At 36.8% G+C, this 25,212-nt stretch overlaps 1 protein-coding gene across 1 annotated transcript in view; it reads left to right on the top strand.

Moving 5' to 3' along the window:
- The window catches only part of LOC311300508 (shisa family member 6), a 107,218-nt gene that overhangs the window by 25,100 nt on the left and 56,906 nt on the right, over nt 1–25,212 (top strand). The window contains exons 4-5 of the mRNA XM_084424807.1: nt 9,188–9,280; nt 15,691–15,756. Coding sequence (XP_084280933.1) covers nt 9,188–9,280; nt 15,691–15,756 — 159 coding nt within the window. The remainder of the gene's footprint in view (nt 1–9,187; nt 9,281–15,690; nt 15,757–25,212) is intronic.

Below are 25,212 nucleotides of genomic sequence, written 5' to 3'. Positions count from 1 at the left end.
TGAACAGACTGAATGAATAGTATCTTGTTGTGTAAAATAAAATTAAATATTATAAAAAATATTCTAAAATATAAATATAACTTTGGCCTGGATGTTTCAGCAGCATGAGACGTTTTCCTATGATATGAGATCATTTTCTCAGTAAAAAATATTAAATATTTTATTTGTTTTTCTGCATGTCAGTGGAACAATAACCGACATCTGAGAACCATGAACATGCTAATGTGTTTAAGTTACTGGATATGAATTCGAAATCTCAGTGTAAAATATTTTATGTCAAAGGGCTTCGGCTAACAAAAAATGTTTGAGAGTCTTTGTCACTTGCGACACCAAGGTCATGGGTTCGATTCGCAGTGAATGCATGATCTGATAAAACGTACAACTTCAATGCAGTGTAAGTCGCTTTGGATAAAATCTATATGTGTGCATCTGTGTGTGGGTGTTGTACATATGCTCAGGAGTTTATTTGCGACGATATGTTTGAGGAAACATCTGCTGTGGCCCAAACTTCTCGCTCGATCTCTCTCCCACAGCACTTCTTGAGCGTGTTTTCTGATTCATATTTAAAAGCTCAGCATCACGCTGTTTGCCGGCACGCCGTCCAAGCTAATATCAGAAATCAAATCTGAATGAATTCCCCATTCACACAGAGCGCAGCAGTCAAGCAGCCATCGAAACATGCTCCTGATGCTCTTTTACTGACTCCAGTTCAGTGTTAGCATTAATGCAGATGTACTGTCTCGTTTGTGTTTGAGCTAATCAGTGCTTTGGCTTGTTGTACATCAATATTCAAAGCGCTACTGAATAAACTAAATGCAGCTGTGTTTGAATGAGGTCAGCGGTTGGGCTTAGCTCTGAATGTTACTGTTTGCCTGAGTGAGATGCTAGTTTACAGTTTACGCACTCACTGCTTCATTCAGGGGGATACAAACATATAAAATGACATTTATAAAATTTGTCCCGTCATTTCATATAAAGTACAGTAAAAAGGCAGCAATAAATGACTGATAATCAAACCCTTTGATGAATTTGATATCAGATGTTGTGCTGCATCAGACTGAATGTGGGTCGTTCCTATATTGAGGCATATTTTCATATCCCAGTCATGTTTTATGTTATGTTAGAATATGTACGATGGAATACTGAATTAGTCAAATGTCTGCATTCTGCAAGCACAATATCTGTATATATTTTATATGCATTTCCAAGAAAATACGCTTAGCGATTTTAATTACGCTTAACGCTAAGGATTTTTTCTAGTTTGTTAACATTTTTACTTGCCCTGCCAAAATTTTCACTGGCCCCACCACAAAAATGTAATAAATAAATGAATAAAATAAAATAGGCCTATTTATTGTTTTTGTTGTTTTTGATCCATGTTACCTTAATAAATAAGGTTATGACACCAAAAAACTACTAGCCTAAATAAAACGATACATTTGAAATATTATTACAGGTAATAAGTAATAAAATTAGAACAAAAAATCGAATTATGAGCAATAGCACAAATAAATACAACAGAACAAAATAGAATGAAAATAAATAAATTTATTTTGAAAATGAAATAAATAGTTCTTTTCAGGTTTTCATGTAGGTCTAAACTAGATTTTCAGATACAGAAATAGTAATCAAATGTAAAGTATGTCTTCACTGTAAAAAGAAAAATGTCTTCACTGTAGAACTATTAGCCCTTATTACAGGTATTTAGTCAAGAGCAGTGAGCTTTTTTTTTTTGTCTTTTGTTTGATTAACGTATAAGAACAGACAACAGCAGGAATATTAGGCTGCTGTCACTTTAAGAGCTGCACGAATCCAATACACTGTTACACATGCATCTTATCTCATGCATCACTGGCCCGATCGATATACACTACATTTTTAAAGGTAAGATCTTATGGATTTATGAATGAACCAAACTCGTTTCTAAATCTTCCCAGTCTGCTGACATTTGTTATGACACTCGCTTCAAACATTACAGTGCTCATGATAAGCTCTCGTTAACTCTACAGTAAGTAAATCCACTTCACCAGCTAATTATCCTACGACAGCGATGCCATAGAAATATACAGCGCTATCGTAAAAACAGAAGTTCAAAGACAAGATTCTAAAGATGGCAACGCGCTTGTTTCTCTGGCGTATACAATCTGTACAACATACAAGCTTGTGACTGCATGAGAGGAACACTGCTGCGTTTGATCTTCTCTCGTCCCCTGAGAACTGGTGACAAAGTGCTCTTGTGATCTATAAAATGTCCGATGTGATTGATTAATTGCCTTTAAATTGGGCACAAAGTTCATAAAAAGCCTTCAAACCCAAAGAAATTTGAATGTTTGTTCACCTGATTAATTGGCTGAAAGAAATTCAATCTCATTGCCTCCCTTATTGATTCCCCACGCTGAGATTTTCTTTCAATTCTCTGGTCGTCCATCTCTCCGTGTGCTCGACCTCCGTGACCTCCATTCCTCCCGTCACTCTGCTCTGTCCATTAGCGTTTTGCCATTATAATGCATAATGTATATAACTGTAATTGATGCATTCAATTTAATCAGACACTTTAATGGATTCATGAATGAATTACACTGACATTCGTTCCACTATTAAATGACGTATTTACACCAAAAGCAATTGCAATTATATTGCATGTGCTAATGTTGTGCAACTAGGAGAAAATAGTGTTAGCAACGCCAAGTTTTTGCATTTTCTGAACCTAGCTGAGTTTAAATAGCTTTTAACTGGTGGCAAGACGTGCGATATTAGATGTCTTTTCTCTTTTTTGAGCGTCGCATGACAGTCTGAGACCTTGTATTCAGTGATTTATAGCGTGTAATTATGCCTGTTGTGAGCGCATTACATGCTTATTTAAAATGGTATTTTGGGACTGACTTGATTCCAGGAATCACTGAATGAAATTTCATTTACGTACGGTTGCAGTTGTTGCAACCAATGTTAAATTAGCTGACAGGATTATTATAGTCGCACTCCATTTTCACTTGTAGATATTTGGACTTGTTCATGGCTCTTATCATGGAAAATAGTAGGCGCCGCGCCGCGCCATGTCTAGGACAACTCGAGGTATCGCACACCGGACACGCACTTTCTCAATTTATGGCCAATAATATTGTTATGTTTAAGGACATTATGGAATTAAGATAATGTCTGTACTATGTTATGATTGTACTGTACAATTAAATACAATCGTTGCTAAGTCTGCAGTCTGAACACTTTACCTCAGAGCGTCCGTTAAACTGAATGAATTGAAAATATCACCTGAAAATCCGATAACATCAGCCGTTTTCATTCAAGCAGCTGATTTCTGTGAATGAATGTAAAACAAAATGTATATTGCAGCTCAGGGTGAAGTCATTATATACATTAACGACGATTTGAGACAAATAAATGTACATTTAATGTAAAACTATGTAAATGGCGCTCTGTGGCGCGGCAGGATTTTGAACAAGGTCCTGAACCGTAGCTGGGCGCCGCGGACAGACGCCGAAAGGCGCCGCCGGTGTGTGTACACTCATAGAGAATAATGTGTTCGAATTTAAAAGATGTGGCGCTGAGCTGCGCGTCCGGTGTGCGACCCCCTTAACAGTCTGATGCCGGAACCGCATACTAGGGCTGGGCGATTTAAATCGTGAGATTGTTATGCGCATCTCGTCAGTAAAGCCGGTTCCTTGATTAGTAGTAAATTGCCATCACCTGCTTTCAGATGGAGCGGCATTTACTACAAAGAGCCGTAGTTAACTGACAAGCTGAGCCATATCGCATTAAAATCGCGGACGTATGGCCAGCGATTATTAATGCGATATGGCTCAGCTTGTCAGTCAAGCCCTACCGCATACCATACATATCCACCTTACATATACCATACTTAAACCTACCCATCTCCACCCCCTGACCCCTAAACCCACCCCTAAACCTACCCATCTCCACCCCCTGAACCCTAAACCTACCCCTAAACCTACCCATCTCCACCTCCTGACCCCTAAACCCACCCTTAAACCTACCCATCTCCACCCCCTGATCCCTAAACCCACCCCTAAACCTACCCATCTCCACCCCCTGACCCCTAAACCCACCCCTAAACCTACCCATCTCCACCCCCTGACCCCTAAACCCACCCCTAAACCTACCCATCTCCACCCCCTGATCCCTAAACCCACCCCTAAACCTACCCATCTCCACCCCCTGACCCCTAAACCCACCCCTAAACCTACCCATCTCCACCCCCTGATCCCTAAACCCACCCCTAAACCTACCCATCTCCACCCCATAGATGATTTTACCCCGCCCACTTCCGGCATCAGACTGTTAGGCTGGCGCTGTCATCCTCACACTGCTATGACGTATGGTTCTGCGGTTCTGCAGCTGGTTAATATTGGATCGCTCTGGCGCAGCTCAGCTTAAGAGAAGCAGCATCGCCGAGCGCACGTGACCTTCTCTTCCGCCTTAATAATACCAGTTACAGCGCGAAATAAACATGAATGAGGATCTGAAAATGTGTTAAAAGGTAGAGTACAACTTATCGAAGTCCGTATCATGTCACATGGAATCGCTCAATCAGTGTTTCAACCGTGGAAAGACGTTATTAAACAATGTCATGTAACGTCACATTTACCTCTGAAAAAACATATCCAGTGACCATAAACTCGTTAGTCAGCTAGAAAAATGTACTCTAGAGAGGAGCATTTTGTTAAATATATGCACCATATTACATATTCATTATAATGTTTAATGTTCTTCAATATGGATTGATTATGCATGTTTGAATAAATGATTCAATTGATTATTGTTTGAATTAATCTGGAAAGTTTTTTATGACAGCCACCATTTAAATTTGTATGTAATTTCATATAACCTTATTATTATAAAAATAAATAAGTGTATTTTAAGTGTTTGTATACAAATCAGTTCATTTTTACCTTCAATATTATAGTAGGCTAATGAAGCCTATAGGCTACAGTACAACTGACTCCCATAGTTTACAATAATAGTTAAGACATTTGTTTTCCTTGAGAAAATTTGCTATGTATTGTACTTGATATCCAAAATAATCAATATTGAATCGAATCGAATCGAATCGTAATCGAAATCGAATCGAATTGTGAAATTTGTGTCAATACCCAGCCCTAGAAAATAGTGTGTTTCTCTTTTTGAGTTTGATGTTTTGTTGCTGTCACAACTCAAAATTTAGAAATCAGTTTGCAGAGGTTAGCCAATCACAATAGAGGTCATTTGCAAATCAGCCTAGAAGTCTTAAAGGTACAGTAGCAAAAATGGCCTATTTAATTTTAACAACCACAGGGGTGGAAAATAGTCATGAAATACTAAATTATGATGTTTTTAGTGCTGGTATTATAAATGGACACCAGATTAGAAAATTAAATAGCAAAATTTTGCCTTGCCTTAGGCTATTGTAACCAGGATATGAGGATTTGATGCACATCAGAAGTCAAAATGAAGCAGATCTATCAGATGAAATACATTAGCATGCGTGTTGCCTCATTTTTACTCGGTTTGATGAGAAAAAATGGTTCAATGAGGTCTTGTTTTAATAAAAGACAAACATTAAATATTAACTTTCATCATGCAGCAATGTACCAAAATCACAATGATGGACAGATTGGCCTCTGTGAGGAAAACATGAAGAGAGAGAGAGCCTAATGAAGATGGCAAATGGTTGCATCTGCCATTCTCATTATGGTTTCCTTAATTCAATCTGATCTCTTGTCTGTTCCCGGGTCATCTCGACACCCGTGTCTTTGATTTAGTGTAGAAAAGGACACTGGGAATTTTAATTGTGCACTGGTTACTTGAGGCATTGGCCTGTGATTCCTTATATCTGATTGAAAAATCTAGTATGGTTGAACGAAAGTCAAAAGATCTGAGATTTACACAACTTTACAATAAGGTTTCATTTGCCAACATTAGTTAACTACATTAGTTAACATGAACAATGCTTCAACAGTATCAATTAATCTTAATGATAATTTAATTTACCAATACATTTTTTAAGTGCCCCTATTATGCTATTTTAAAGGTTCACAGTTTTGTTCTGGAGGTCTCCTACAATAGGTTTATATGCATCGAACGTCACATTAATTTCCTCATAATATAACCTACATTGCACATCACCTAATTTCTTAAAGAGTCTGAAAACTGTTTGTTTGTTTTGAAGATTCAGTCTCTCTAAACCCCTCCTTCCAGATGGTCCAGTCTGTTGTGATTGGTCTACTCTGCTCTGATTGGTCAGATGGCTCAGTCTGTTGTGATTGGTCTACTATGCTCTGATTGGTCAGATGGCCCAGTCTGTTGTGATTGGTCTACTCTGCTCTGATTGGTCAGATGGCCCAGTCTGTTGTGATTGGTCTACTCTGCTCTGATTGGTCAGATGGTCCAGTCTGTTGTGATTGGTCTACTCTGCTCTGATTGGTCCGATGACTCAGTCTGTTGTGATTGGTCTACTCTGCTCTGATTGGTCAGATGGTTCAGTCTGTTGTGATTGGTCTACTCAAAGTATATTCTAAAAAGCATAATAGGGGCACTTTAAAATCAAAAGTTGTATCTGTTACCATTAGTTAATGCACTCTGAACTAACATGAACACATTTATATTAAGTAACATTAACAAAGGTTAATAAATGCTGTGATAGATTGCTCATTGTTACTTCATATAAGTCAATGCATTAACTAATATTAACAAATGAGACCTAGTAGTAAAGTTTTACAGAGTTTTCAATATGCTTGTCTGATTGTAAATGTATATATTTTTTTACTTTTTGGAGATAAAAAAAAGGGCATTATTGAAATACTGAAACAAAGGAGCTGATGTTTCGTGAAAGCATATGGTGGCTATCCTTTTTACAAAGCTTTGCATGTTTTTTATGTGCCAGAAATAACACAAAATGGGAAGATAGGGCTCAAAATGAGAGACTGTCCTGAAAATGTTTTTTCTGTCTCTTTCTGTTGCTGTTAGTATTGACCGTAATCTCTGTTCCGCCTCAGAACCCTGAACTTCAGCGCTATAAACTTCACAGAGAAATATCTCAACACAATTACACAGCACACAATTGATTTATGGAGCAATAATGTGTGCATCTCTCTTCAGGTTTTCCCTTGAATTGAGAAAAAAAAAAAAACACATAATGAGTGACTTGAAAAGTACTTTTCACTAGCATTGAGAAGTCTGATAAATATTAACCCTGTCATCCCTGACATATTTTTAGTCAGAATTTATTTTTTATTTTTTTAGATAGAACAGTTTATTGAACCGTTAGACGAAATATTTGCATACATGTTTTTTTGTTGTAGAGTTTCATTCTTTCATGGCTCATTTAGTGTGATATAGTGAGAATATGGAGCTCATACTTGAGGAGGAAGAATATCAACATCTGCATCAAATTGCATATTTTTGCGATATATATATGAACAAAAAGTATGATGAAATTCTGATAGCTTGTAATGTAAATCAATGAGATCTTTATAACAGATAATAGAACACTTATTGTACATAAAATGCATATAAATATAAGTCGCCACTATATATCTGGCTGTAATATGTCTCAATAAGATAATATTTAAATGTTTAGTTTATGATCAAAGCTCTGTAGTTTCAAAACATATAATGTAATACAATGATATGATTGCGAGATTAACAAATCAACCTTCCTCAAAAACCTGACGATCATATTTGATACTCATATCTGAACATGATTTTTCCAAAAAATTATTGATTTGATATTTAAGTAAACTTCAGTCCAGTAAGTGTTCATCTTGACATATTATTAACAATATCAAAGGTATTCTTACATTTACTTTCTAAAAATCAGTAAAGATTTCACAGCAAAAAAACAACAACAAAAAAAACACGTGAACCACGAGCAGGAGGGCGTTTTTTCAATTATACTAAAAGGTATTTTACTTGCTAAAAAAACTATCAATCAGACGGAAGGTGTGTAGATAGTGTGCAACAGGTTTTTCAGCAAAGCTTTGATCATGTTGATCATATAGAGGCCTAAGAAATGTGCGTATCAAATATGATACAGCGGGCTTTATAGTTCTAAACAATTCAGCTGTAAAAAAGATTGAAAACTGATCTATATTAGATGACTTGCCTTGCCTTGGCTTTCTGTAGAGCTGAGCAATGACACAGATAAAGCTCTCAACTCTCCCATCTCGTGACCTCGGATCAGTGTCCTGGTCAGAGACGTCAATAACTGTGCAATTAGATGGAGGATTCACCTGCCAGTGCAAGATGGTGAAGATTCCCAATCACAGCCAGTGTCCTCTAACCCCGCGGGGCTGAAGACGAGCTGAGAGTGTGTGTGTGTATTAGTGTCGAGTCCCTGTGCAGAACCTCTGCCCCGCTACACACACACCATTAATGCTTAATGAAGCACCTTGTCTTGACCTTGATGTTCAGATGTATTAAATATGATCATGCTTTCTTCTTTAAATAATCATTGTATTGCATAGCATTATACGTTTTAAAACTACAGAGCTTTGATCATAAAACTTTAAATATCATCTTACTAAGATATGCTATTTGTAGATACATAGTGACGACTGATATTTATATACATTTTATGTAAGTATTTGCTAGAGATCTATTTGATTTACATTAAAAGCATCAGAATTTCATCTTATTTTTGGCCATATAATATCAGCATCTGCACTATATTTCATATTTTTGCTCAGTTTGGGTCTCTGAATAAAAGTGAGGTGTTTTTTTCCCCTCATTGAGAATACGGAGAAAATCTTTTTTCATGCACTGGTCAATTTTGATATTTTTATCTATTTTGCTTGTACAACATGTCTTCTTTCAGATTAATCCAAAATACAGATTAAAGTGTTTAATATATTGCATCTGTAGATTTCAAACACAATACATATCTTTAAAGTTTTTGTCTCCAATTCAGCAGCATTTCAGAAAACATGAACACGATACAAAACAATAGTCTTAATGTCCTGTGACTAACCAACTTGAGAATTTTTGAGGAAACATTTTTTTAGTTAGTTGATTTTTGCCCGGATGATTCATTCAAATGGAAGTCGAATCACTTCTGCGTGGTTTTAATAAAACACAAGCTTTTTCAGGGACATGCCGTGATTATTTTTAACCACTGTGCTTTATTTGTGCGATTTGTTTTCATTTTATAACACTTGCTGCGTGTCTGTCTTTGCAGGGCATTATGGGAAAGAAAACTTCCGCAGTGGTCAAGACATGCACAACTTCATCTCCTCTGGCTTCGTGACAATCGGCAGGAGTCACCTGAAAGGTAACCACACAGATCGTGATTTGATGAACGACACCTTGTTAACAGAATTAGAGCATCATTTGACCTCAGGTTCGCATTTTGTATCAAATGCAGTGAAATTCAGACACTTTTTAAGTGTCCAAATACTTTTTAAATGCCACTGTATCTGTGCTGCATCCTCCTGATAACAGTGTTATTTTAGTATTATTTATACACTACTAGAATATTTATTAATATATAGAATTAGCTTTTATTTTTTATACAATTAAAAAAACAATAAGTCAAATTTACTTCATTTTTCTTTGGCAAGTTTTTGCACGAATATTTTTTAAGTTAATTTCACATATGGAATTAAGTAAACTCTACTGAACTAAGTTAAGTGAAAGTAACAAAGAAAATAAGCAATTTTAACTTGGCTTGTAAAAGGTTGAGTAATATCTATTTAATTGAAGTTTCCTTTGCAATACATTTCATTCAAACAATATAACATTGAATTAAACCACACTTTTAAAGTTTATGCTTTACTTAGAAACGTCTAAGTAATAAATACAATACATATTGTGTGAGACACCATATCTACATTATTAAGCATTACGTGAACGCAGAGACCTCAATACTTCGTAGACAATAAACAATAACGGTAACATTTGATGGATCGTTTCTGTGTTTGAATGTGTCATTTTGAGTAGAAAATGAACTCCAGGGGCCGTATTCACAAAGAATTTTAAGGCTAAAAGTAGCTCCTAACTGGCGAATTTAGGAGCAACTCCTAAAAATAATGGGCGTGTCACTCGTAACTTTAGGACTCCTAATTTTTTTGACTAAGAGTAATTCACGAAGCATTTTAGCCCTAAAAGTAGCACCTAAGCCTGGGACAGCTTAAAAGAAGTCGAGAGGACTCCTAACTCACTAAGACCTATTCACAAACCGCTTTTTGTGGCATTTCCAACGCTATCTCACGACCAATTCGTACGAATTCGTACGAATGATAAAAAGTTGGCTAATTCGTACTAATTCGTACGACCTCACTCGTACGAATTTGTACGATTTGTCTAAACCCACGTGATGGGTAGGTTTAGGGGCGGGGTCAGGGGTAGGTCATTCGTATGAATTCATACGAATTGGCCAATTCGTAAAATATGTACGATTTTGCAAAAATCTTACTAATTCGTACGAGTCAGGTCGTATGAATTCGTACGAATAAGCCACCTCGTAGAATTTGTACGTTTTCCCGTGAGATCGGGCTCGGCATTTCACGTTGCAATGTTTTGAAATGCGAACGCGGCGGCTACCGGAGCTTCCAATCGCGAGGGAACAATTTAGCATTGTAGGCATACAGTAACTAGGGCTGCAATAACGCCACCAACAACAACCAAAACTAGGCTACTCATTGCATGTAAACTAATTGTAAAGTTTCATTGTGAATCAAATTAAAATGTTCTTCTCTCAAACGTAGGCAGAGGCATATAGTGACATATTAATTCAATAATGTTGCAAAGATATTGCATCAATCCATATGTTTCATTAGTCTACTAGGCTATTTTTTTTGCCTTACTCTTTATTCATTTAGGCTATTTATTCAGTTATTCATCATTTTCCGTCCTTCGCACTACTTGTGCAGCGCACGCATTCTCAGACCTGTCACGTGTCACTCATCATCGTAGGGGAGGGGTTTGGAATCATTCCCGCGTTACAATCATCAGCCAATCAAGGTGGTCACTTCAGTCAAGCTCATGCATGAGTAATGACGTCATCCATAGCAACAAAGACTCACTCTTAGTTTAGGAGTTGTCATTTTTCTTTACTAAGAGTAGGTCTGAAAGGCGTTGTGAATAACTTTTAAGAGAAAACTCCTAGCTAAAATCTTTTAGTGCGATTTAGGAGTACTCCTAGTGGTAAGATAAAATGCTTTGTGAATACGGCCCCAGATGTCACAAAATGGCAAGTTACTAATCCTAACAACAAAAGCAATGATGAAACAGTGTAAATACAGCTGGAAAACAGTGAAAAATCAACCTCATTAATTATTCAAGACCCAGTGCATGATGGGAACACCAGTATCCGAAAAAATTAGTAATTTTACTTAATTGTATATAATGTTGATATTTACGCTTTCATTTCTACACGCTTGAATTGAGTACTAATATAGAATTTACTATAGAATATATAGAGAATAATATAGAATTCTAATATAGAGAATAATATAGAATTTACTTAGCTTCTGTTTAAAAAAAAAAGTGCTTTTGTTGCTTCTATTTTTTACAGCATTCCTATTTATTTATTTATTTCAATTTTAGTAATTTTAGTACTTCAACAGTGGTATTTTAGTATTGTTGAGATACCATCATAGGTTTTATTTTCATATTTGAATTTTTTGTAATTTTGTGGTGTATTTTTGACATTTTAACTATTTTTTTTCCCCATTTTTTATGTCTATATGGTTTTCATGAATTTGTATTAAATGTTTAGTTTTAGTTATTTTAGTACATCACTATTAAACTAATTAAAATGATAAGCTGAAATAAAAGAAGTTTAGTTTTTATATTATTTTTTTTTCAGTTAATGTTTATTGTATAAACGTATCTGGTTGCCAAGGATCATTTCATTTTTTTTTTTTTTTTTTTTTTTTTTTTTTTGGTTTTAAGGTTTATTTTATTTCAACCTAATATTTAGACTATTTTATTTCATCTTTATTTCAAGTATCAAATTATTTTTTTTTTTTATTTTTTTTTTCTGTTTACACTAACAACACTTTCAATGTCATTTAAAAACAATTGTTAATGCTTAAATACATATTACAGTTCTTCCCTTTTCAATTACTCAACTCAATTGAAAAAAAAAAAAGAAGGTAGACGACCGAATAAAAGCCCCCAAACGTCTAGTTGTTTTTCATTTGTGGAGTGCGTGTCCTATGAGGAGATTGAGCTGTTGACAGTGCAATAATGACGTTTCCTAAAGCTAATGAACAGATGAGGAAGCTTGCGGGAAAGAAAAGATCTGCCAAGCGTCTGCGCTCCTCATTGTCTCTCCTGAGTGAATCACCGCGGCCCACATAATCACGCGATTGTTAAACAACATAATCGACCGGCTTACACACACACACAACCAGTAACATTTACATTCATAGCCGTCTGAGGAACATCCGTGGCATCATCGTTCTCACCTATGACATCACACATCACACGGAATGATTGCCGTTATTATTTTGACACAAAATCACCACCTTGTTTTCCTTGGCGAATGAAGAATGTCAGTTGGTTGAATCATCTTTTGATTGAGCTGATTGTGCGTCACTATATGCAGATTTTTCGGCGTGTGATTCAGACGTGACTGTAAAAGAGGATAAAGTTAATACCCCTACACTTCCTCAAGGTGAAAGAGTTTAATAAGTTGCTTAAGTATTATTATTTTTTTGCTTATTCAACTTCTATCAGAAGCCCCTGCGGTTCATGCAAATTGGCCTTAATCTTCACCCTGTTTAATTCCACCTGATTGAATTTGTTTCTAGATTCTCTCCAGAGGCGAAGGAGTGAAGCTGCCCGCTCGTTCTGCTCACGACTCACGACTCGTTTCAGCTCGGCCTGATAGAGGCAACATCAAATCTGACTTTCAGCCTCTTTACTTACTTAACGCACCGTGTTGTGAAGGATTCATCTGTGGACGTTATTTGCACGGGTATATTTGTGGCAATAGCCAACAATACATTGTATGTACATAATTATCGATTTTTCTTTTATGCCAAAAATCATTAGGATATTAAGCAAAGATCATGTTCCATGAAGATATTTAGTAAATTTCCAAGCGTAAATATATAAAACGTTTATTTTTGTGAGTGAATGCAGTACAATCTCGAACATAAATGGACTTTAAAGGCGATTTTCTCAATGTTTCGATTTTTTTGCACCCTCAGATTCCAGATTTTCAAATAGTTGTCCTATATTGTCCTATATATCCAAACAACAAATCATACATCAATGGAAAGCTTATTTATTCAGCTTTCATATGATGTATAAATCTCAATTTCAAGATTGTGACCCATGTGACCCAGGTTTTGTGGTCCAGGGTCACATATTGCATTAAAATCTATTAATATATTTGCTTTTATTTTAATACTTTTGATTTGCATTTTAATTATAGTTGCATTACTTTATTTTTTTTTTATTTTTATTTTTAAACTGTTTAGCTTTATTTTTTTATTTAAGTTTTAGCTATTTATTTTATAGGTACTTAAAACAGCTTTACTTTTTAGATGGATTTTTTTTTTATGTTAATTGGTCACCAAATATCTATTTAGATTGTTCATTTTGCATTACAAAAGTAAATGGGTATATAAATATCTTTATCACTACATCTTGTTGATGAAAGTATTATTTTAGTATGATTTATACACAATTATATTATTAATATTTAGAATTAGCTTTTATTTTTTACATTTCTATTTTTATTTTTAACATTTTCATGTGCATTTATCACTAATATTCTTTGTTTAGTTGTCACTTTTATTAGTTTTCTAGCTAATATTTATATTTAACTTGAATTTTTATTTTAGTTTTAATAATTTTTGTACTGAAGCTTAAACTAATTTAAGTTAGCTGCCAATAAATATTTCTCATTTTCGCTTAAATTTAGGTTATAGGTTTTTATTTTTTTTTATTTTTTTTATCTAATATTATTTTTTACTAACACTTTACAATAAGGCTCCATTGGCTTGCATTAGTTATAGCATAACTAACAATGAGCAAAACATTTGTTACAGTTGTTATTAGTCTTTGTAAATGTTAAAATACAGTCATTCTTTGTTTGTTCATGTAAGTTCATTAAATGATATTAACAGATACAACTTTTGATATTAATAGTGTAGTAGCAAATGTTAAAGGGGATAGTTCACCCAAAAATGAAAATTCTGTCAGTAATTACTCACCCTCATGTTGTTCCAACCGCGTAAGACCTTCGTTCATCTTCGGAACACAAATTAAGATATTTTTAATGAAATCTGAGAGCTGATCACTCCTCCATAGGCTGCTAGGTGGCCCAAACTTGCTGGCCCAGAAAAGTTATTAAAGAGATCGTTAATATAGTCCAAGTGACTCCAGTGGCTCAATCTTAAGTATATCAAGCGACGAGAATACTTTTTGTGCGCAAAAACAAACAAAAATAACGACTTTATTCCACTATTCATTTCCTTCTCTCTCGACCTCTAGTTGGTTTGCGTAGTGTTTTTGCGCAGCGCGTCTGTGTTACACGTCACCACGTAGGCTCACTATTGGCCGACGCTGGTCATGTGTGTGATGCGTGATGACGTATAACACAGACGCGCAGCGCAAAAACACTACGAGGCCCAGAGAGAAGGAAATGAATAGTGGAATAAAGTCGTTATTTTTGTTTGTTTTTGCGCTGACAGAATTTTCTGACAGAAAAATACTGACAGAATTTTCATTTTTGGGTGAACTATCCCTTTAATAAATACTTCAGAAATATTTTTCATTGTTAGTTCATGTTAACTAATGTAGATAACAAATGTACACAAAACAAATTCAAATTAAATGAAACCTCAGTGTAAAGTGTTATTTAGTGTTTATTTATTTCAGTTTGAGGGTACAGAACATTTACACCACAACTATGTACTATGGAAAATAATGTTGGTGGTGTGGCGCAATGGATAAAACACATGCCTTTGGTGTGAGAGACCCGGTTTCGAATCCACTGTGAGACACCAATGTGTCCCTGAGCAAGACACTTAACCCCTAGTTGCTCCAGAGGCGTGCGACCTCTGACATATATAGCAATTGTAAGTCGCTTTGGATAAAAGCGTCAGCTAAATGAATAAATGTAAAATGTAAATGTAAATGTTGTCAAAACGATCCTCGTTCACACGTATCTGCGAAACGATTAAAAACACTGTATTCTGCTGTCAGGCCAGTAGATGGCGATGCCACTTTGTAACGAAACACTCTTCGCCTATAGACTGAACATCTAACATGCATGCGCATGACATCACCGTTATCACAAAATCTCATTTTTGTAGTTTACACGGAGACGATAACGGTATCATTTTCAAAAACTGGTAAAATTTTCAAAAACGGTATCATTTTCAAAAACGTTTCAAAAAGTTTTTTAGTGTAAACGGACCCTTAGTTTTACAACATTTTACATCAACATTTCTAATTTTCATTTAAGTTTTAGTTTCAAGGTTTAGATCATTTTTTAATTATTGATATTAAAGCTTTATTTCAAGTAACAACAATGTTGTTGTTTTTAGTTTTAGTGTTTACAATAACAACTCTGGTCGATGTCAATTAAGCACATTTTTCGATGCTTGAAAGTGTTTATATTGATATTAAGGAGCATTTCATGTTTACAGAGCGTGAAGTCCTCAGTGTTTGTGTATGAAATATGTTAATGTGTGTGTGTGTGTGTTTGTGTTTCTGCAGCGCAGCACTCTGTAGACGATCTCGGGCAGTCGTGGCAGGGCGAGCTGGACGTTCCTCTGTCCTACAGTATGTATCGTGCTTCATTCATGCACTTAAAACACAACACACGCATTCCTCACGGATGAGCTTTGTGTCCTGAGTCCTGACTGATGTTGGGATGATCTGCAATCTGTCGGAAACCACGCTTATGAAACAACTGTGTGCTAAACGCCCCTCTTGAGAAGAAGAAAACTTTTAGCAAAAATTTCCTAATATCGTGCAACATTATGCACGTTAATTGTATTGGAAACATTGAATATTAAGCAATTTTAGTGTATCTTTACAAATTCAAGTGTAGAATGTCTTATGCTGTATTCTTGTTTTTCGGGATTCAAGTTCAAAAGAGCAGCATTGATTTAAATTAGAAATATTTTGTGACATTATAAATACTGTCACTTTTGATCAATTTAATGCATCCTTTATGAAAATATTTTTAAAAATATTTCTGACCACAATCTTTTGAAGGGTATTAGAATTTTAAGCGTTTTCCCGCTAGTTTTTAGACCATTAATATTTTTAGTGGCTAAATATTAATATGCTAGTTTTAGTCATTTTTACCATGCACTAACAAGATTGTTTTGCTTGATTTTAAGACATTTTTGCTATATTTAAGATTTTTTTGCAGTGTTCAGTCTAGAAGACGGACTGAGATGTTCTGTCGAATGTCAGTTCGAGGAAAGATCTGAATCTTGCTCAACTGAATGTTGGGTTGTGCGTTTTTGTGTCTGTATGTAAGGGTGTTTTGACATATACAGAATGTGACATATATGTAGTGATTTATAGTTTAATAGTTTAATGTAGGTGTTTGTTTGGGTAAACGGCATTTATGTGCAGCGGTTCTGCTTTAATTTGCTCCCTTGTGCTTCACGTAAATTAACTTTTTGATTAATTTCACCTCCCGTACCAGCAGGAGCAAGTTTAGTGTTGGTTCATTTCTAGCCTTTTTCCCAGTACAGTATCTCTAGGTTATTAATGACTGTTGTTGCGGATTTCTCCTCGCTGTTACCATGGTGATCCTTTTAACCACTGTGCCATATAATTCAACAAAAACGTTTGGCTCTAAACCAGCTTAAATCCCTCTTTGTTTAAACCTTGGGATTATTCAGCTGACCTGCAATAATTACAGCTTTAATTATACTGTGAACTCTCAACAAACATAATTAGTGCTGTTTGCACTAGCAAGCATTGCTGTTACTATTGCTCATATTCAGAGTTAGTGATTGAAACAAACCCAGAAGTATCGTTTGTGCTGCAAACTGTTGTTGGGGGAACTGAATGCAATTTTGATTTTACACAATGCTCTCATGTAGTTTATGCATACATGCATTCATGCACCCCTATTCATGTGGTATCATTGTTTTTTCATCAATGTTTTGGGTTTGTTTTTGTTTTTATTTTTACATTTTCTGTTTTCAATTTTGTTTAGTTTAGTTTTTGCCATTATAATTATAATTATTATTTTATCTTTTTTTCTGACCAATCAGAGCAGAGTAGACCAATCACAACAGACTGAACCATCTGACCAATTAGAGCAGAGTAGACCAATCACAACAGACTGGGCCGTTTGACCAATCAGAGCAGTGTAGACCAATCACAGCAGACTGGGCCATCTGACCAATCAGAGCAGAGTAGACCAATCACAACAGACTGAACCATCTGACCAATCAGAGCAGAGTAGACCAATCACAACAGACTGAGCCATCTGACCAATCCGAGCAGAGTAGACCAATCACAACAGACTGAGCCATCTGACCAATCAGAGCAGAGTAGACCAATCACAACAGACTGGGCCATCTGACCAATCAGAGCAGAGTAGGTTCTCAGAAAGTAGGGGTTTAGAGAGACTGAATTCTTTATCGAACTGTTTCAGACACTGTAAGAAAAGAGCTGATGCTGCAATGTATATTATGAGAAAATCAAAAGTGTTTGTTGACCTTGGATGCATGTAAACTTATTGTAGGAGACCTAAAGAAATTTCAAAAGTTATTATTATCATAATTCATTTTAATTTGTTTCAGATCAAATGTATTTTATTTCAAGTGACCGGTTTTGGTTGTAGTTAACTATAGTAACCCTGGCATGCATGTGCAGGTCAAAGAAATCCCATTGGTCCTATCAGAGCTAATAGACTGTGTTCCAGCTGCTGTGTTGTGTTTTAATTTCTCTGGTAGAAGCTTTATGCCCGTCCACAAGGGCCCGGTGTGTAATCGCAGCAGATTTCCAGCCGCCCCGTGAGCAGAAAGGTAATATTCCTGGCAGTGTTTCAGCTCTGATGCCATCAGCAACTGAAGTCTCACACCTGTTTAGACGTCCAAACAGAGTCTGGCGTTTTGGAGACCAGTGCCAAGGATCGGTCAGATCCACTTAGACAGAAACAGCTGCCAGTCATGATGAACAGCAGACAGATACGCCAATGTGACTGACAGGGTTTGTGTAAAGTAGTATAACCTTGCCTAACCGTGTAATACCGCTCACATCAATCATCTGTTGTGAAGGCAACACGTCTTAACAATTTACACATCAAACGCATGCCGTTAATCTCCACGAACACCCTTAAACTCTTAACCCTAAACACTTCCAAAAACATAACAGAAAGCTTTTCCCAGAGCCCTGTTTAAGAGATTTCATTTATGGTCTTCCTTGCATACATGATGTGATGCATAAACACTTAAGACTTCTACTGTGCTAAATTCGTAGCTTTTGCAGCTTGGTCTCAACACAACGTCTTGTTGCACTGAGTACATCAAGCTCTTTAAGGTGTCAAATTTTCCTTTATCCCAAAATAATTTTTGACCACAAGAGCTGGCGCTACTGTTATTGATTGATTTCAGCCGACGCCACACTTGCGAAGACCTCAGATGACGCCAACTTTGGATCGAATATGAAACTGTCAAATATTATCCTTATATTGTAATCGTTATGAGCATTATGTTGTAGTTGCTGCCTGACATATTCATTGTGTCTGTTTAACTGAATACTTGATGTTAACTAACCAATCACAACAGACTGGGCCATCTGACCAATCTGAGCAGAGTAGACCAATCACAAAAGACTGAGCCATCTGGCCAATCAGTGTAGAGTAGGCCAATCAATGTAGAGTAGACCAATCACAACAGACTGAGCCATCAGGCCAATCAGTGCAGAGACCAATCAAAACAGACTGGACGATCTGACCAATCAGAGCAGAGTAGACCAATCACAACAGACTGAGCCATCTGGCCAATCAGTGTAGAGTAGGCCAATCAATGTAGAGTAGACCAATCACAACAGACTGAGCCATCTGACCAATCAGAGCAGAGTAGACCAGTTACAACAGACTTAGCCATCTGGCCAATCAGTGCAGAGACCAATCAAAACAGACTGGACCATCTGGCCAATCAGTGCAGAGTAGTACATGTCTGTTTACAAGCAACATAGTGTCGGCCCAGATCCGGCCCACATCTGGTACATGTTAAATCCACATGTACCAGATGTGGGCCGGATCTGGGCCGATACTATGTTGCTGTCTGGGATCTTTCGTTAACAGTAAGGTGAATTCAAATAAACTTGAACTGAATTTTGATACATCAGACTTGCAGTAGATGCTGTATAGAGTGTGAGACTCCAGGTAAGCCCTTGACCAGAGAGACACCTCCACCTGTCTGTCACTTCATCATCGGGGTGATTTACGGGCCGGGTGGGGCAGACGGCGGGCTTCTGGAGATTTATTTGACAGCATTGCCGAGGAGACGTCGGGCGGTAATGACCTGGGCCAATCCGAGCCATCCGTCTAAATGACACGGCAGAGAGATCAAGAAGCTCTCTGTCAGACAGAGCGTCTGTTTATCATGTCTGCTGATTTACTTGCCCGCAGCCCAAGAGCTTTTGTGTGGTCTTTTTTGACGGTTGCAGTGTTGTTCGCCACATCAAAAATTTGAACAGGAAATATGTCACCAGGGACCAACGGCGGTCCGGCTTCCTGAGTGATTGATTAGGTTTATTGATTAGTTTGGATGTTTTTAAACACCTCAAAAATGTCAAGAATTTCCCTCTTTGGGTGCAGAAAAACAAGTACAAATATCAAAACATTCATGAATCAAGTTTACTTGTTATCTCACATATGTTATTTGTTATGAAATTTGGCACACGGATAGAGGACAGTCTGAAATGTCACTATAGCAAATTTGGAGTCTCAATCCTCTAGCGCCACCAACTGTCCAAATTTGCACTCATGTTTATGCGAGTAACTTTTGAACTGTAAGGGATCTTTTTCCTTCGATTCGATTTCCCTATATGACGTCATTTTCTGTCATGATTTTTTTTTTCCCGCCATTTTTAATTTCTTGCTAAACCTACTTTTTCGAACTCTTCCTGTAGGCCATTGCTCCAATTTTCCTGTAAATTGAACCAGATCATCTTCAGACTGTGCCGGTAATTTAAAAAAATTTTTTTTTTACGAATTCAACGAAGTGACCGCCAAAATGAATGTGAGGCTATTTCACTGCAATTCGTTTGCGTATTCTGACCAAACTTGGTGTGAGTTATGTTTGTTATCATAAATTTGATTCGGTGCAGCATGCAGAGTTGAACGATATAAAATTTTCCCATATCGGCCAAAATCTTTTATTTTGTTGTTAAATGCTACATTTTACGAATGCATTAGTGTATCGTTTCGAAACTTGGTATGTGTCTTCAGCACCATGCCCTGAAAGTACTCAAAAAGATTTGGGGCCACTAGGGACCTTGTGGTCAGAAGTTATAATGAAATTTCCAAAAATGCCAATAACTTTTGATTACATTAACCTACTGTAATGTAACTAGCCTTTATAGATTCCTTGGGTCATGTCGAGAACATAGATATCAATTTTGCCATAGTTGGATGAATTTCCTGTCTGCCATTTATTTTTCTTTAAAAACCTACTTTTTCGAAACTCTCTTAGACTGTTTGTCCAATTTTCACTAAATTTGAGTCAGATCATCTTCAGACTGTGTTGATAAAAAGTTATAGATTTCGTGCTGACAGACTAAACTGTTTTCGTTTACCGCATCAACAAATTTGAGGCATGATGCCATAAACGAGTCTTTATCTCTGCAGTGCAGAGGCCAGTGCATTTAGTGGCTAAATATTTATGCTAGTTTCACAAGTTTACTGACCCCAAACGTAGTAATGGTAGTGTATATTATATTTGCACATTGCATATGTGTGGAAAAGAAAAATACTTAAAAACAATGTGAGAAATATTGTCCTTGAAAAGGAGGAGAGAATGAAACCAACTGTGAGCTTTGTGTTGACATTCACGCAAGACCGATTTCTAATATCCAGCTCATTTGTGAAACAGTGACATGCTGAATAATAAACATCAGAATTATTCAAGTGATTCTGCATTGTTTATATTTGACTTTAGAATAAGAATTGACTTTTTCAAGCATGTGCCAAACTGGGTCTTAAAGGTATCGTTCACCCAAAAATGAACATTCAGTCATAATTTACTCACCCTCACTTCGTTCCAAACCAAAACGTACTTTCTGCTGTGGGACACAAAATACATTTATTTTTATTTATTTTTCTGAGAGGTAGATTGCAGTGTGAAAATCACCTAGGAATTCCTTTGACCATTGTATCATTGGCATAATATGGAACTGGAAAGGAACTCGGCTCTGCTTTTCTCGGTCAGCTGCTTTAACGGTTTGCTTTATTAGTATCAGGTCAGAAGGTTGAGATTGAAATGATCATATTGGAAAACTTGCTCTGGACACTTGAAGTGGCTCCTCATGGTAGATGACCTGTTTAATGACAGCAGAGGGAGCTCAGTCTGAAAATATGTCCGAAGGAGAGCAGGTTTCTCTGCCCTGTGTCCTCATTACTGCTCCGTGCCTTTGGGATCGTGCAGAGCGCAGATAAAGCACCCCTGCAGGACCTAGTTCAAATGCAAAGGGTTTTCTTATGGTGTGCAAATTATTTCAGCAGTATGTCTCTTTACTGTCTTCCTTTTCTTGCCCTTTGCTCTTTCTTTTTTCTCCCTGAATCTGTATACTTACTGCCCATTCACACCAATAATGATAACTATAAGATTACTATATTAACGAACACACCAACATCATATCATATTGTTCTGTTTATTCTAAGTGAGCGCTGTGGTTATGTCGTCTGCCGCTTTAAATGTTCCAGCTCTTAAAGCAGGATGGATTCTGATTGGCTGTCATATGGGGGACCCATATGCAATGCAGCGCCAGGTGCGATGTGTTTTTTGCTAGTTTCAGCCCGACGTAGTTATCATTTTCACGTCCTGCGCCACTTTGTTAAATAGCAAATGGATTTGTGAACATTTGTGCGCTCATGGGCTGCTGGTCTGAAAACGAGGTGTGTTCAGGTGCATTGTTAACATGTTGCTTTTTTGAGGCAACTGAAATAGACTGTGCCATTGGCTTTAGACCAGGTTTCATTTGGTCAATGGCACAGTCTATTTCAGCTGCCTCAAAAAAGCAACACGCCAACAATGCACCTGAACACACCTCGTTTTCAATATTTTTTTTGTTATTTAAAGAGCACGTTTGTAATGTGTGCCTATAGGCGGGTCCACAACACGCATACACTTTGTCGCGTAGCATGCTTTAACCTAGTGCATGAGCAGATCCGTTTGCTCTCTGGAGACGCGTTCAGTTTTTCCGCTTGCAAATACCTCCATGTAAATATAGCGAATCCGCCATGGCGCGAGCACAACTAGCATTTAAAGGGTATGGGAGATGAGACTCTGATTGGTTTATTGCACGTTATGCCCAAAACACACCAATTACTCTTTAAGAGAATAGGGACAACCCTTTTAGACCATGCGCCGGGAGCACCGACCATTTTTCCCGTCGTTAAACTAGCAAAAGTGGATTCAGACACGGCCTAAGTGAACTTGCGCTTTGTGCTTTAAACCATGTGCTTAGATCGCTAAAATAGGGCCCATGGACACAGTTTGTTGATGAATCCGAATTTAGTGTTTACATGAACGCTAAATAAAGTGATCGGGTTGATGTGTGTGTTTATATGTCACAAGCTTCAAACTGGAATTGATTTTTTGACATGCGCACACTGCACAAATTCAGTTTGTTCATACTAACCATTTTCCCATATTGCTTCATTTCTTTGTTTTAAAGAGCAGACTTGGGGACATATTTACTAAACAGAACAAATTAGCGCAATCCCATAATTGCGTGGAAAGTTCGGCGCGCGATCTACTGACGAATTACAGAACACAGACGCAGCCGTATCATTTCCACAATAACATCACAATCTACCAAGAACAGTGCAAATTAGCATCTGGTTTAAGACATGCTTTTTTAGGGTGGTAAATAATGGTGCAAATACCAGTAAATTGACAAGCGCAAACCTTAGTAAATCACCTTGATACACTTAAATAAACTCCTCACATAAATTTAGCATCTGAAAGGGAAAGTTTTCACTGTGTGAAAAGATGGTTTTAACGCGAAAGATGGTTTGCACTGGCGCAAACTGTTAGTAAATCTGGCCCTTAATATATATCTATTTCCAGGCAATTATTAGGAGACAACAAGTACATGAACCATTGTGCCATGCTGCTTATATTTATCATGCAGTAAAAATGCCCCTTCCCTCGCCCAAAACACGGCGTCTGTGGATGAGAGTCTGAAACAAGGACTGGTGGGACGTTGTCCTGTTCCACTTCAAAGACGATGAGTGGAAGGAGAGTTTTACAATAGCACGTTTTTGTTTGTTTTTTGCTTTGTGCGAACGGGCCTTTAGTTTTTGTTTAATTTTTTTAATCTATTTAGAATAATTAATCTTAAATTTGCATTGTAGGTTTTATTAGTGGAGTCCCTGCATTATTCAGCAGTGAGATGAGCGTTTACTCAATGAAAGCACACTGTTATTATATCACACCGCTGATCAGACTGTGTTTGTATGCATGTGTGTGTATCAGTGCATGCTTGGCCTCTGATGCCGTCTGAATTCTGATAGCATGCTGCGTTATGGACCGAAAGGAGAAGCATAAACCAATGCAGCATGCGATCAGAATTCATAAAACTCTTCTCAGGTGCAGCACCCTTCATATAAATCACTGCGGCGTGATTCTCTGCTGAGTGCAGATGCTGTTTACTACACTCAAACAACATTTGGTGTTGGATTTACCAACCCGATCTCACGGCAATTCATTCGAATTTTACAAGGTGGATAATTCGTACGAATTCATACGACCTCACTTGTACGAATTAGTAAGATTTTTGCTAAAACGTACATATTTTACGAGTTGTCCAATTCATATGAATTCGTACAAATTACCTACACCTGACCCCGTCCCTAAACCTAACCATCACGACAAATCATACGACTTCGTACGAGTGAGGTTGTACGAATTCGTATGAATTAGACACCTTTTAATCACTTGTACAAATTCGTTCGAATTGGTCGTGAGTTAGCGTTGAGTTTACTAAGAAATTGCTGGTAAATTTCTCAAGTAATTGCTAAGAAACAGCAAGTAACACGGTACATTGAACTGCCAGAAATTTTGAAATAGAAAGAACGAAATAGTATTTTCTTGTAAAACATACTCCAGTAATCTTTTTTAATTTACAACTTGGATTTATATATATAAATATACAGTGCATTATATTATAGTTTTTATTCCATTGCTTGTGTCTTGTGTAAACATTTTGTAAGTGTAGTTTTTTATTATCATCAAGCAACGTCTCAGTCCAGTCAGATTCATAATCATTACAAGTGCACAGGTCATGTGAGTGATTCCTTCGGAGTGAACGCGGGTGAATCTGACTGCAGTAGATGTTAAAGATATGAATAAAAATGATGTTTATTCAGCCAGCGCACATACCTGTATTTACATCCTGTTTTCGGTCGAAGTCCTCAGTAATCGATTGTCGAGTTCACGCGCATAGGTTTAGTACCTATGATCACGCACGTGAACTCGACAATCGACTAATAAAAAAACATCATTTTTATTCATATCTTTAACATCTACTGCAGTCAGATTCACTCGCGTTCACTCCGAAGGAATCACTCACATGACCTGTGCACTTGTAATGACACATCAAGGATGTTAAGAGGCTAAAAGCAGGTTTAAAACTTGCCCCATTGAAGTCAACAGGGTGCAAATTTTAAAAAGAGGATAACACGGTGTAGGCAACACCGATTTTTGTCGTTGTTCTCTGTACTGACAGCACTCCAAATGTACAAAAAATTGAGCTCAATGTTAAAATTGACCAGAGTTCTCCTTTAAACACGTTGTTTATACAGCTCGTTTGCATCTCTGGACAGACTTCAGAAGGATTTTAGCATCAGAAACAAATGGTTGCTTTATTTTAATAGCATCCTGGATTGAGTCTGAGGATTTTATGTTTGTTCTGAACATCTGAGGTACAGGTTAAAGAAGAGTTCATAAAGAAACTTTTGTTCGTGTGTGTGTGTGTGTGTGCAAAAAAAAAAATCGATTAACATTATAAGTGAACCTCAAGGAACTAAAAAAA

This window comes from Rutilus rutilus, assembly GCF_951802725.1.
Source record: "Rutilus rutilus genome assembly, chromosome: 1".
In the NCBI taxonomy this organism is placed as follows: domain Eukaryota; kingdom Metazoa; phylum Chordata; class Actinopteri; order Cypriniformes; family Leuciscidae; genus Rutilus; species Rutilus rutilus.
The sequence above is the reverse complement of the archived record's forward strand: the minus strand, read 5'-3'. Positions and strand labels throughout refer to the sequence as shown.